The 15747-nt window shown below is 41.7% G+C and overlaps 1 protein-coding gene across 4 annotated transcripts in view; it reads right to left on the bottom strand.

The window, feature by feature from the left end:
- gria4b (glutamate receptor, ionotropic, AMPA 4b) overlaps positions 1–15747 on the bottom strand; it is a 38225-nt gene that overhangs the window by 14237 nt on the left and 8241 nt on the right. For all 4 annotated transcript variants that reach the window (XM_087808205.1, XM_087808206.1, XM_087808203.1 and 1 more), the window contains exons 3-4: positions 3781–4020; positions 57–241 (exon numbers count right to left, since the gene is read on the bottom strand). In XM_087808205.1, the coding sequence (XP_087664331.1) occupies positions 57–241; positions 3781–4020 (425 nt within the window). The remainder of the gene's footprint in view (positions 1–56; positions 242–3780; positions 4021–15747) is intronic.

The raw sequence follows: 15747 nt of genomic DNA, 5'->3' as shown, positions 1-15747 counted from the left end.
TGTTTTATGGAGCTTATTCTGTTGGGACCAGTGACATGTTTGATGAGTGAAGACACCTGCTCCAGCATGTTCTGCAGCCGTTCAGCCTCAAGGTCGATGACAAACTTCTTCTCCTGCCGACGGTCCAGATCCTCCAGCAGGCGTCGATAGTTGGCATCGTTGAAGTTCTCCACACAGATGGCGCTCACCTGCCAGTTGTTCTGCCCTGCCTTCTCCATGATGGCCTGCAGGATGGCATAACCTGGTAACACACACACAAACACGCACAAGTGTCTATTTACTCATTCACAGGTTTTGTTAGTTGTCATGATGACATCTTACTCCTGAAAAACTTTTATCTTCTTTCAGCCTGACCCTGGTTCTGGTCCAAGGACACAAGTGTGAGTGTGTGATGGTTGTGAGTAGTGTGTGTGTGTGTGTGTGTCCTCCAGCTGGAACAGATGTCTCCTTAAACGGCTCCTCCTGGTGGCCGTCACAATCTGGCACAGAATGTCCCTTCGCTCCCAATTAGTGGATTAACCTGTGATCGCGGGACCATCAGAGGGACGTCCACAAGGGGAGTATGGGACAGACGGTCTGGCACGACTCCACCCGAGGTTCTAGTTTGTTTTCTTAATGCTCAGCAGTCTCCAAGTCCTCCCAGGGACAACAAACGGGACAAGAACGGAGACAGCGGCAGAGCAGGTTGATAAAACTTAGTTTCCCATCTTCCACCTGGGCGTCACTTTGGAGCAGCTGACCAGAGAGTGTGTATGTGTGGTCTGATGGGTCACTATGTTTATATTGTGATATGTGACTCAATTTAACACACATCAACGCACATACAGCCACACAAGCACACCCACAAGCATTCACACAAACATGCCTGGATACCTGCAAGCACACACACATGCACACACAAACACTGGAAATTAATGTGTGTGTTTTTGCGTTTTTTACAAGGAAGTCAATAAACAACAATTGTTTCAAAGCACTGTGCAGTTATGTCTCTGTGAATTACACACACACCAGTGACGTGCGGTGAGGTTCATTGTTGGTGAGGCACTGACTCCCTTAGTGTCGGTTTATAAGTATATAAACCCAAAAGGGTAATTTATTATATTGGCAACTGGTTGCACACATGCACACACACACACACATATATGCATGGTCTTGGGTGAAATCTTTATTAGACGATTGAAATGATTTAATTAGACTGATGTCCTCACCTCCAGGCCAGTTATATCTGTCATCCTTGACAATATCATATGAAGATGGTTAAAAGAAAAAAAAAAAGATAATTTCCCCAAAAGTCTAAATTGAGGGTTTGAGATGTTTTGTGAGATTGGTCTACATCCCACAGATCTTTGGCAGTATTCGATTTTGGATAAATTATTATTATCATAAATCTTTGACATTGAAATAAGAGTCATAGCTGAAATGACTAATGTTTTTATTATCAATTTATGAAAAAAGTCATTTTCAAAATCTTTATCCTCCCATATTAAATGATCTAAGAGCTTTCAATTGGCTGAAAATCTAAATCTAAATTCGTTTTAAACAATCAATAGATATAGAAAAAAAATGAATGAACTAATAAATTTTAAAAAAAAAGGATTAGCAAACTTGGATTCAAACAGTATATAGTATGACCGTGATAATAAACGGTTACGCAGCTGATCAATGCTCTTAATTTGAAAGCCGAACGTTATCTCCTCCTACTGAGGGGAATTTACCGTAAAGTTTAGCAAGAACTCTCCAGATAAAAATTAGTTTGGCTCAAGGGTGTAGAATTCCAAACAACGGTTATCTTAACAGGTGTATGATGTCAGCGCTGTATTTGTATTAAAATGTTAAATAAAGGTGACTTGACCACACGAAAGACGAGCGTGGTGCCTTCTGTGATTGGCTAGAATTACGTAAAAATGAAAAATGTTTATTATCATGAAAATATAAACATTAAATGAACCAATATAAGCATGAGGAAAACAAAGAATATTTTATTTAAGGCAAAAATGTAGTTTTAAATATTCTGTTGTATTTTTCTTAGCCTTACCTGTTTTTTATACGATTGAAATAAAAAAGATTCTGGTCTTAACCTTATCTGTAAATAAAGTCCATGCAAGTTTTCTTCGCCACACAAACCTCAGTTACTTTGTTGTAAAAGTCCACATTATATCCTTTAGTTTAAAAAGTCTCTCCGCCTCAATGGAGATGTTACATAGTTTGTGGAGGCTTATTAGCATCTGCCTCAAGCTTTGCCTTTTCTCTGCGGTAGTATTTCCGGTCAGCAAAACTTAATAAGACTCTTACAAACATTAAACTTTGAAAGTCAAAGACATCAGCCAGACTGTGGAAAATCAAGGGAAATAAACTTAAGGCAACCTGCATGCGTCAATTGCATGTATCAACGCAGTTTGTGTTGGATTGCGCATTGAGAGGTGAGGCACTGCCTCACCTGCCTCCCCTGACTTTTCACACACACAGTTGTTCTGCAAAACTGACACGCTAGTCAGCTGATAACATTGAACTCCCACTATAGCCTCAAAATACATACACAGTGTCCAACAAATAACAAAATAACGCAATATTGAACTTTCGTCATCTAAAAGGCCTGTTCTAACTTTCATACCGTCTTCGTAAGCCTTATAAACATATTATAATGTCTTATGAATTTGTTTGTAATTATTAACAAAATCTTTAAAGCAAATTTTACAATGTTTCATAACATCATCAGCTTAAAGTGCAGGTGAAGTGGTATATACAGCTTGTTTTTTTGTTTTGTTTTTTTCTACTCTGATTAGACAAATATCTGACTCCAATTTCTGAACTTATTTTATATTAACTGTGACTTCATATATCTTATTTAGTTTGCAGAATGTGTTAAACACAATAGATGATCATTATTTAAAGAGAGCTCCATTTCTCTTTCTATTACAGTGAATATCATGCATTTGTTAACAACATAGATTTACATAGAGTCGTCTGTGTATAATTGAAATCAATGGAATGCAAACAAAAAGTTTCATTAGCTTTAAATCATACAAATGGAAATATTGTGCAGATCCACCCTTTTTTTCTTCTTTATTATTATTGTCTATTAGCTGTTGCTGGAATTTTCATTAGTCACACATAGCCCCGCCCACCTTATTGACGCGAAGGCTATGAACACAATTGAAAGAAATATCTTAAATATAGAATAATAAAAATGTGTGCTCAATTTGCCCAAATCATCCTAAAATTATTTTGTACTAAAGTTATACAATTGAAAAGAAAAAAAAAACACTTTTTGCTGCAATTTGCTTCATGAGCATTATATGCTTCACTAGCATCATTAGCTCGCTTGCTTTATTAGCAAAATGCTTTAGCAACATTTTAAGTTTTACTTGCTTGCTTTATTAGCAAAATGCTTTAGCAACATTTTTAGTTTTACTTGCAAAATCAGTGTTAGTAGAATTTTTAGTTTCCAAATTAAATTCAGAAGCACATTTAGCTTTACTAGCATTAGCTTCAGCAGTCTTTTTAGCATGTGCAGCAACATTAGCTTAGGCAGTCTTTTTAGCATGAGCAACAACATTAGCTTTAGCAGTCTTTTTAGCTGAAGTAGCAACATTTGCTTCTTTCAGAACATTAGCTTCTTAAGTATCATCAGCTTTATTATTATTCGTTTTAATTGCAACAATCAGCTGCAACATTAGACTTCATATGTTTTAGCTTCTCTTACAAAAAAAGCATAAGCAGTATGTCTAGCACCATTAGCATTGCTAGCTTCAGCAGCACTTGACTGACAGATTTACTCACCTCGGTCGGTGTCATAGAGGAAGACAAACTTGTTCCAGTCGTAGTGGTCCAGTAGGGACAACAGCGCCCCCCTGATGGAGGGTCGGAGCTGCAGCGTGAACTGGCTCTCGCCCTCGGTGGGGAAGCTGGGCGTGATGAGGGAGATGTGCAGGGCGCTGCAGAAGGACGTCAATGTGTGCACTGAGCGCTTGTCGTACAGGCCGAAGATGGCGAAGACCCCACGGGAGTACTGGGAGCAGACTGAGGAGGACACAGAGTTATGACAACATGAGTTAATGTCCATTAGTCTGCTTCGACCTTTTCCCTAAGTCATTCTCCTGACCTCACTGTGACCTTCTGACCTCAGTGTCATCTTCAGCTTGACCTTCTCCATTCATTCAGGTTCTGACTTCAAGTCATCCTGGCTCACTTGTTTTGACTTTTAGGAGTGTGCGTTTCGAAAAGGTGAATTTAGTAGAAGCAAAATATGAGCAAATAATGCGCCAAGTAACACGCGTGTTGTTTTAAAAACAAACAACCCAACTCCGGACTCGAGTCTGTTCCTCTTTGATTGAAACAAAAACACAGACAGACTCTTGTCTGTAAACCACAGACAAGATAACAAGCAACTTCCTCATTGTGCGCTGCTGCTGTTAACACTGAGATGAAAACAACATCAGTGCTGCTGTGTTGACAAACAAACTGAGTCTAACAGCTGGTCTTTAGTCAGTCGTACCACATCTGGCCTAAAGGTGTTAGCAGAGGGTCAAGAAAGTTCCAGTCTCTCCAGCAACAACATGGCCATCTGTTACAACTTAATATCATTTTTATTTTTTCCTACATAAACAGTAACGTTTCTTGAGGTATCTTTTTTATGATTTGACACTTTAAATACAATTTAATTTAATGTATTGAGTGAGTGAGCGAGCAAGTGATGGAGTGAGTGAGTGAGTGAGTAAGTGAGTGAGTGAGTGAGTGAGTGAGCGAGCAAGTGAGCAAGTTATTGATGAGTGAGTGAGTGAGTGAGTGAGTGAGTGAGTGAGTGAGTGAGTGAGTGAGTGAGTGAGTGAGTGAGTGAGTGAGTGAGTGAGTGAGTGAGTGAGTGAGTGAGTGAGTGAGTGATGGAGTGAGTGAATGAGCAAGTTATTGATGGAGTGAGTGAGTGATTGAGTGAGTGAGTGATGGAGTGAGTGAGTGAGCAAGTTATTGATGAGTGAGTGAGTGAGTGAGTGAGTGAGTGAGTGAGTGAGTGATTGAGTGAGTGAGTGAGTGAGTGAGTGAGTGAGTGAGTGAGTGAGTGAGTGAGTGAGTGAGTGAGTGAGTGAGTGAGTGAGTGAGTGAGTGAGTGAGTGAGTGAGTGAGTGATGGAGTGATGGAGTGAGTGAGTGAGCAAGTTATTGATGGATTGAGTGAGTGAGTGAGTGAGTGAGTGAGTGAGTGAGTGAGTGAGTGAGTGAGTGAGTGAGTGAGTGAGTGAGTGAGTGAGTGAGTGAGTGAGTGATGAGTAAAGAGTGAGTGAGTGAGTGAGTGAGTAAGTGAGCGAGCGAGTGATGAGTGAGTGAGTGAGTGAGTGAGTGAGTGAGTGAGTGAGCGAGTGAGCGAGTGATGAGTGTCACAACCCTGAGGAGAACAACAGTCACAGGGGAGACAAGCTCCACTGAAGCAAGAAAGAAGTCCAGAGGTTTAGGATCCTCACAGTCCATTGATGTTCCCTCCAGGAGCAGCACACACAAATACTCAAAATTCTGCACATACGTACTCACCAACATGCACATACTGACACACACTCACACTCACACACAAGGATATCTGCACTGACTACTGTCCACTGCCGCCTCTGTGTGCAGCAAGAGTCCCGCCTCCTGGACCGGTCCATTTAGTCAGACCAGCACTGACCCTGAAACAGTGTCCGCCAGCCTCACACTCCAGTGCACAAGCGGGTCAGAACACACACAATGATCAATGTGTGTGACACACTAAGAGCCGCCATCATGATGTCCGTCCACATCAACAGAAGCTTCTCACTCTGAGGTGACAGTGGGAGGAAACGTTGTGCTGCTCGTGAGTCGACCTGCAGGCTGAAGCGACGACATGAACACATCGTCAAGTCTCCTGACACGAACCAACAAGTGTCAACAAAACACACTTGAACTCTGCGCCCAGTCCATCACCTGAAGCAGACTCCACAAAAGTGCACGGTCATGAGAGCTTTGACGCTCTTTCACAGCCGTCAGGATCCGCCCACAGTGCTGACCTACAACCTCTGACCCGTCAATATATCGAGTAGAACCACACAGACCGACATCAGCCGCTGGTGTGAACTCACATCAGGTCTCTCAGATGGTTTGAGTCACTCCGTTGAAGACCTGCCTACTTTGGACAGCTAAGGAGAGCCACAAGCCCGGATGAGGATCAGCTTCTCCAAGCCTGTGATGTAACCACATGTCCGGTCTTCCAACTGTGGTCTTCACATTCGGTCCAGATGTTGACGCCTCCCTGCTGGTGTGTGTCAGCATGCATCAGTCATCTTCATGTTCTTGTGTTCAGTCGAGTGCAGGTTGCATGTGTGTTCACATTTGAACAAATGACTTCTGCCTCACAGCAACACTCAGAAACAGAAGAAGAGAAGAAAAAGGGGGAAGGAGGTCCCACTGCGCTCTCTCTTTCCCTCTCCTTCTCTCAAGCAGTGTAGAGGTCGTCACCTAAGAACTAAACCGCAACACCACACAATTAAGTTTTCTTCAACGGCTCTTTGTTTCTGACCAACCCTCTCTGGTCTGCTATAAACTCCGGGTTGGTCCCTGGTGGACCGTCGTGACCCTGGTATGTGTCAGAGCTGCAGCTACGCCCGGAGGACGTTCATGTCTCGTCCTGCCCTGCTCAATCAGGTGGCTGCTGGTCCTGCTCCGAGCGGCACTGGGAGGTCCAACTGTCAGCCCACACAAGAATACAAGTACTAATTCTTCCTGTTTTAGGTCACAGGGTAGTGCACGCGCACCACAACACACATACACACTCCCTGAGTCATCATGGGATATGGGTTCAGAGAGAGGAAGCACTCTGGTTGAGGAAACACGATGCTTCACTGATTTTCCAGACAGCGTGTCCACCCACACACTCAAACACACACACACTCTTATACACAGATTCAAAAGGACAAACACACACGTGACGTGCACGCAGCTACACACGGGATCGCGGGTCTGAGGACAACAGTTCTTTTTCGGCTGATGCTGTCATATCTGCTCAGTCTCAGAGAAACTGGAGGGCAGTGAACACACACGTACACGCACACACACTGGTCCACGCACACAGACACATTAACACACTGAACAGGATTGAGGCGAACGAGCAGATGAATATTGATGGCATGTGGAGGCTTTGGACAGTTAGAGGGTGAGACAAAACAGGGTCAGATAGTCAAAGGGTGAGAAAGAGAAGGAAGGAGAGACGGTCGGAGTGTGTGACAGTGAAAGAGTGAGATGAAAGAGAAGAGGAGTGGGTGAGACAGTGGGAAACAGACCTTTTCTCACATTAGAATTGACCATGATCTCCGGGCTGAACCAGCTGACTCACAAGAACTAGCAGCACCAACAAGTGCGCAGACCATAATGCCGCTGGTCATAATGTTTAGGCGTATTGTGTTTGTCTGGACGTTAATGCTTGTGATCCAGAAAATCACTTTATTGAGCAGCTGACCTTTGTTAGACCCAGACTTTGCTCAAGCACGACATCCAGGCAGCTTCAACACTACAGCTAACGGCCACAACAACAACAACACAAACAAGTCCTCGGCCATGAGTCCAGCCCGCAGCTGCTCCTCTGGTCTGACCCGTGTGCTCTACTCAAGACAGACGCTGATTCTGGCTCCCTGGACGCTGGTCAAGTCCTCCCACATCCACATGAGGCTATATTTAGAAGCACAAACACACACAAAAAGACACATCACGGCGTATCTGCAGAGTGAGGAGGATGGGGGCTGACGAGGGAACTATTTTTCAGGGGTGCAGACGTAGCATCTACAGGGGCCGCCTCACACACAACAGTTTGTTTATGAATAAGGCAGGCCCTCAATGTGGGAAGAAGAAGGTTTATCATCCTTATATAGTCGCTTCTGCTGCACGCCACAATATTCAAGTCCAACTGTGTTACTACCACTTATCGACTAAATCATTACGATCCGCTGTTGTCCTGTGCAGATGACTGGATTGTCTATTCTTGCTTACACGGTCGAGGACCTCAGGTTTCCCTATGCTTTGTGCAGTGGCCTCTGTTTCTTGTAACCTCTCGTGTTGCAAGTTGGTTCCTCGTGGTCTGGCTCTTGAACCTACTTCAGCGAACAAACCGACCTTTACTTATTTTGAGCACCTGTCAAAAAGGCATGAAACAAAGAGATACTTGTTCAAACTAACTTGGAAAGTTTCCAATTTTTCATGCTTTAAGTTCTGGTCATTTGACCAAACTCTGGAAGACAATCCGTGTTTCAAAATGTGTCTGTGAACTAGACTGTGCCATCTGATCCTTCCGTGTTAGTCACACACCAGATTAATTTCCAGACTTGTGATCTCTTGAACTGAGGAAATGTTTTAGTTTTTAGTTAGTTATGCCAACTCACTCTAAGTCTGGATCTGCAACCTACTCCCAGACAACCAAGCGCATCCTGCATAAATATCACTGATTGATGCTTATTATTATGATATATGAGTGATTTAGCTCTTATACATGTACTTTCCCAAAAGTACTTTTACACCTCTGGACCGTAACCCAAATTAAATCATTGCCACAGGTTATTTACCTCATCCTCTGTTTGGTAAACCATGAAGAAACTCTCTGATCCTAACACAGAATATTCTTCTGTATTTTTTACTTATGCTCTTTTCTTTCATATTTTTAAGAGCCTTTGATCAGTAAATAACATTTAATCATGATAACATACAGTAACTTCAGATAAGGGAGATTGATAGATCCTTGTTTTTATGATTAGTTCATTATTAATAAACTGACGTTGTGCTTCATTTGTCAGAGAATATTCTTATCTAATGAGCTGTAATATTCATTGTCACCACAGCGTTCTGTGATAATTAATCACAACATAACTTCTCTGACCAAACTCTGAGCAATGGCGCCGGACTTGGTTTGGTTGTTAATGCTTCGTCCATAAACCGAGTCCTGCACAAGTTGTCTCAGGGTCTCACATTTCCAGACAGTCCTCAGCCAAAGTGAGGCACTTACACGTGAATCAGTATCTTCAGTAGCCTCCTTCATTACTCACTCCAAAGATGCCGTGGTGCCAAATTACAGGATGGGTCAAACGTGAGCTCAATGATGAAGAACAAAACAGGTGGAGGAAGAGGAGAAGGTGGAGAGGAGGAGAGGAGGATGAGGAGGAGGAAAGGGGAGTAGGATGGCAGAGAAGATCAAGTGGGTGAGGAGAAATAGGGAGAAAGTGTGAGTGAGTATGTGTGAGTTGTAGGCAAGCACCAGCTGAAAAGAATGTGTTGTGCATTGATGTCCTCAGTGTTTTAGGAACGAAGGTCCCTTAGCGACGTGACTTAATGAGGGGGGCCACAGACGCTTGTCCGCACACAGCTGCAGTGCATATCAGGCTAAACATGTTGATTTATTGACGACAGCCTGGTGAATAATCCAGAGCTGCTGTTGCCCTCCAACCACTCACCACAAACTCCTGATGAATCAGTACACATCACTAACATGTCACACGTGACACTCCAAGTCTGAGGTCCAGACTTCCCCTGAAATGACTCCCATTTTTCTCTGCCCGTGTTCATGTGTGTATATCTATATGTGTGTGCATGTATGTGTTTATGTCTGTATAGGTGTATATCTCCATGTGTGTATATATCTTATTTGTGTTTTTTATGTATGTATGTGCATGTGTGTGTGTTAGTGCGTGAGTGTGTTTGTGTATATTCGCTCGTGTATGCCCATTTTTGTATTTATACTATTATACTTTATACTCCGCCTTCATTTGTGGTGGATGTTTGAGTGTACCTGTTTGGATCCATGTGTGTACTGTGTATGTTGGTATATCTTTATGTGATTATTTGTTTGTGTCTTAATGTGTGTATGTATTCGTGTGTGTCGGCGTTCATGTGTGTGTCTAAGCGTTTATTTGTGTGTTTTGAGTAATTATCTGCTCTTATATTCGTTTATGTTTATATTTTCATGTGTGTATGTTTTCGTGTGTGTGTATCTATATGGTAATTTATGTATATGTATATGTGTAGGTGTGATCATGTATATTTGTGTTCATGTGTATATGTGTGCATATGTATGTTGGTATATGTTAAGGTGTTCATGTTTATGTCTGTGTGTGCATGGGTTCATGTGAGTTTGTGTATCTGTATGTCTGCATTTTTATGTCCATGTGTTAGTGTGTTCATGTGTGTGTATATTTACATGTTCATGCCTGTATGTTTTCGTGTGTGTACGTATTCATGGGTTTTGAATGTGTGTGTGTACAGAGCCTCTCCACTGCCAAGATGTCATACATGCCTCCCTGTGGTACACATGATAACACAATGATGGATGAACTGAGGATAAGTTGTCCAGGACTTCAGTCCCCAGGCAGACGTTGTTTGTTAAGAAAATCACCCAGCTGAAAAGGCGGAAGGAGGCAACTCCAGTGAGACGTGGGTTAGTTTGGGGGTCCACCTGGCAGGAGCGAAGGTGGTAGGAGTAATAGATGCGCCATCCACCCTTACCTATCTATAAGCTTTTTGCTCACCCCTTTTCCCTCCTCACCCTCGTCCCCTCATGAAAGCCCCTGTTACTATGTGGAACAGCCGTGGGTACAGACCAAGGATGACTAGAAGTACCTGACCAAACAATGCACACAGGCGGCAGTGGAGAAAAAGTATTTTGGACTGACTGGTCTATGTAATTCATAGTGGTTCCTCAGTGTCACTCAAGGAAGCAACGTAATGACTGGTGTGACTCTAACTACGTTTTTGCTTCTATGTTGTGTTGGCAATAAAAGTTTCTGATTCTGATTCTGATACACCCTGGAACCCCACTTGAGCCACAGCATATTGCAACAAACATCAAGCAAACCAAGAACTGCGATGCAATAGACGCACTTAGAGGCACCAGCTTGCGGCTGAGAGCCTCTTGGCATCTGGTTTCCCCTGTGCCTCACAAATCTGGCTCTATGCCCATGTAAGGTTGAAACTACAACGTTGATGTATGTGTGTGCGTGTGTTCATGTGTATGTGTTTATGTGTGTGCATGTACGCACTGGAATTCCAATCTCGACTAGTAGAGATTGGAATTCTTCTAGTGAATCACTGATGTCAGCAACCTCGAGGAGGTGACCCTTATCAAGGCCACACGGAAGTACTCAGGATGGCAAGCCAGTGCTGCAAATGGACATTCTGCTTGTTCCTGCAAAGGAAGCTGCTTTTCCAACAAATGCAGGTGCAAAAAAGCTGGACTGTCATACTCAACAAAGGGTCACACCTCTAATGTTGGAGTATGCCAGAATTTATCATAAATACATAAAATACATAAAAGTTGCGGACTTTAAAACTTGGCATGCTTACTATAGGTATTAGCAGTATACTGACACTACAGTAAAATATCTCTTCTTTAACTTCTGTTGAATCTGTTTACTCACAATATGGTTATTATTTGTGTAGGGTTATGTATGTAGGTGTAGATGTTTGTGTAGGGTAACTAGAGCTACAATTGTTGAGTAAAAATAGTGAGTAGTATATAGCATATGTTTGACATCTAAGTGCAAGAAAAACGATAACCTCTGTATTGTCTGTTGTATTACTTGTTTAAAAGTTTGATGTTAGTTATAGACTGAGGTTACTAGCGAGTAGTATGCAACAAATTGAATTGTTAGAAAAATGATAATTCTTAATTGTATTGTTTGAGATTTTGAAGCTTATCTATAAAAGTACAGATTCCAAGTCTGCATGTGTAGATTCTGAATTAAATCATGGCTTGTAAGAATATTGTTGTTCCCTTTACTTTAACACCATATCATGAAAATAAACTTGAGTCATGGGACAATCCGCAATGGTCCAAATGAATAAGGTCTATGACCTGGACCAGACCTCTGTCCACATGGTTACAATGTGGTTTAACAGTGGGGTAATCAGATATCTAAAACATGAAGTAATTCACCTAAAATAGTAATGGTGAATGTAGGATTACCTACGCTGTCTATTTTCCAAAACATTTTGATAAAATATGAATTTCTCCTACTAGACTTGGAGATTGTCCTCTTAGAATTCCAATCTCTCCTAGTAGAGTTCTGGACTCTACTGGATTCCAGTCTCTACTGTGACATATGTGAATATATATATATATATATATATATATATATATTTTTTTTATATATATATATATATATATATATATATACAAATATATATGTGTGTGTGTATATGTGTATATATGTGGGTTTTTTCTTGTTGTGTGTATATGTGTGTTAATGTAGATACATCTTCTTGTGTGTTGTTACGCAATAATGTGTGTAAGTAAGTAAGTAAGTAATTTATATTTATAGAGCGCTTTTCCCGGCCAGGGTTGTGTGTTCATCTGTGCGTGTGTTCACATGCATGTGTTTGTGGGTGTTTTAGAGAGGAGTTCCGGTATACCCTAAGGTGTCTTCCAGGTGAGCTGAATTTAACAGAGGCTGTTGAATCTTTCCAGGCCTAACCAGCAGATGCATGAGTGTTGTTGTGAGCGACCACAGTTGTGTGAGCAAGTGTGTGAACAATTGTGCAAACGTCACCTCGAGTGTCTCCCGTCTTGACCGCCACACTCAGCGGGGTCGCAGCAGATCTATGGTGACGGTGGTGAAGCGCGGACGAGCCAGCTGGACCTCTTCACTCCGTAAATCTCCATCGCAGCGGCAGCCCTGACCTCATTACTACCGCTAACAGGTCCGGTCAGCACCGCCAAGCTCAGAGTTATGTGCTCACTGACTATAGCCCCTTCTGTTGCAGGTCTCCTGACACAAACTCTTCTACTGTGACTCACATGAACGAGTCACCACCATGATCAATTCAACAGCATCAGTGATGAATAATGCAGTGAATAATAACACACTTGGAACTCCACCCTTCGGCTATGGTTAGTCTTTAGCGGACCAACAGAAGCTCAAGAGGTCCACAAAGACACAAGAGGTTGTGCATGAACCTTCAACAGAACCTTGTCACTGCAGTCATTTGCATTTTTTTTTATAAGAGAGAACAGCAAAACTCTACTTCTCCTTATCCTTCATCCCCCTATTCTTAACCTCCTTCTCCTGCTGCACAAAACACTCTTCGCTCAGGGGAGCATTAATGTGCATCAAAATGCAGCAAAATCCCAGTGGATCAGAAGTCAGCGGACTGTAAGTATAGTTGGAGGAGAAGGGGGGGGTCATTATCACCAATCCTCATCCTCATCCTCATCCTCATCCTCATCCTCATCCTCATCCTCATCCTCATCCTCATCCTCATCCTCATCCTCATCCTCATCATAAACAATTATAAACCATTATTTTTTTAACAAAGTATTTTTATTGATTTTTTTCAAAGGATAACAAAATTGGAGATGCAAAGCACAATATAAACACTGGACAAGTTCAGCATGTTCAGACATAGTCAGCCTTGCAAATAAAAAAAATAGATATAGACAAAACATATATCCAAAAGAAAGTAGAAAATAAAATAAAATAAAATAATAATAATAACAAAGCAATAAAGTTACAAGACCCAAACAATAAAAAACAAAAATAAAATTTACAAAACAAAACCCACTTATAAAACCAGTACCGCCCACCCTCTCTCAGGCCAACAGTCCACACTATGCTGTAACACAGTCAAAAGAACATTGGAGCTCTACAAAGTCTGTGTATCATGAGCTGGTCAGGCTTCACACGACAATGCACATAAACACAGAGGAAAGAGAAGAGCAGAAACAGAAACAGACACACAGCCATGTTGTTCATCGACAGGTCGAAAAAAGGTCCTGAAGTATTCAAAGAGACTTTAAGGAGTGAAAGAATGAAATGAAAGGTTCCCAGACATTAATGAACTTTGTTTTTGAAAAGACTGACATACAATTTTTTTCAATACTCAAACATGACATCACATCATTCAACCATTGAGACATGGTGGGGGGGCAGCATCCTTCCATCTCAACAGGATAGCACGGCGAGCAAGAAGGAGAGTAAAGGAGAAAGTCCTACTCTTGGCTGAGTTAAGATTTTCACAATCTTCACCAGTGGTACCAAAGAGAGCTAAGAGAGGGTTAGGCTCAATGTTCCTCTTCGTCACTGTAGATAAAGTTTGAAACACACTCCTCCAAAATACCTCCAGATGTGGGCATGACCAGAACATGTGGATGAGAGTGCCCTCTGCCCCTCCACACCTGTTACACAGTGGGCTTAAGCTTGGATAAATTTGGGAGAGCCTGGCTTTGGACATGTGGACTCTATGCACGACCTTAAACTGTAACAGACAATGACGAGCGCAGAAGGACGTCTTATTGACAAGTAACAGAATGTTCCTCCATTTTTCGTCTTTCGGGTAGAGAGATGTTTAGGTCCTGTTCCCAGGCATGCTTAATTTTTTCAATTGGAGCCTGTCTCGTGGCCAACAGTTTGTCATAAATTACAGATGTAAGATGTTTAGATGAGGGTTGAAGGTCCAATACCTCATCCATCAAATTAATTTCCGGTTTACTTGGAAAGTTTGGAATTGCTGATTTCAGAAAATGTCTAATTTGGAAGTATCGAAAGAGATGTGATTTGGGAAGGTTATATTTTTTAGATAGTTGCTCAAAGGTGCTGAAAGTGTTGTCGATGAAAAGATTCTTGAATTTATGAAGGCCCTTTCTATTCCATTCTTGATAAGCCTTATCCAAGATGGAGGGCTGAAAGTTATGGTTATTTGTAATTGTGCCAGATAGGGAAAAGCTGTGTAATTGAAAGAATTTCCTGAATTGACGCCATATTCTTACCGTGTGACAGACGGTTGTATTGTCAGATATTTTGCTCGGAGGGAACGGGAGAGCTGATGTCAGTAAGGCGGGTAAGGAAATATCTTTGGCAGAGTTTATCTCCATTTGAACCCACATGGGGCTGTTTGTTTTGTACCTATAGTGTAATAGATGTGTTATACAACGAAGATTAGCAGCCCAATAGTAGAACAGAAAATTTGGTAACCCCATGCCCCCATTATGTTTGGATTTCTGAAGGTGGACTTTGCCTATTCTTGGTGGTTTACCCTTCCATATGTATGATGAGATGACAGAATCTAACATGTTAAAGAAGTGTTTTGGTATAAATACTGGCAAGGCTTGGAAAAGATAAAGGAACTTGGGGAGAATATTCATTTTTTATAAACCATTATTATCATCATCATTAACAATTATAAACCATTATTATCATCAACACCACATCAGCTTAATCATCAGCATTGTCATCATCATCAGCAATATCATCAATATCATCATGATCATCATAATCATCATCAGGTCAGTGTCGTCTCAGTGACTCTGCTTCGTCTCTTCGAGGTACACACACTCACACAGTCAAGCAAACTTCACACCAACAAACACACATACACACTCACACTGCCAAAAACACTGACCATCAAAAAGACACACAATCAGGCACTACAAAGTCACACACACAAACACTGAAACACACACCACACTCAATGTCAAAGACACACACACACTGACACTGTCAAACACACACACTCACGATTTCAAACAGTCACTAAGACACACAAAAGCAAAAAACACTTCACAAACTCACATTGAAAAACACACTCACACTTGTAAATACATACGATCACTGTCAGAAAAACCCACACACTTTCATGCTGTCATATACTGTACACACACAATCAAAGACATACACTCTCATTGTCAAATACACTCACAACAAACTGAAAATCAAAGACCCACCATCTCACACTGTCAAACTCATAATCATGCAGTCAAACATAAACTCAACAC

The sequence above is a fragment of the Callionymus lyra genome, chromosome 14 (genome assembly GCF_982586985.1).
Source record: "Callionymus lyra chromosome 14, fCalLyr1.hap1.1, whole genome shotgun sequence".
Lineage (NCBI taxonomy): Eukaryota > Metazoa > Chordata > Actinopteri > Syngnathiformes > Callionymidae > Callionymus > Callionymus lyra.
The sequence above is the reverse complement of the archived record's forward strand: the minus strand, read 5'-3'. Positions and strand labels throughout refer to the sequence as shown.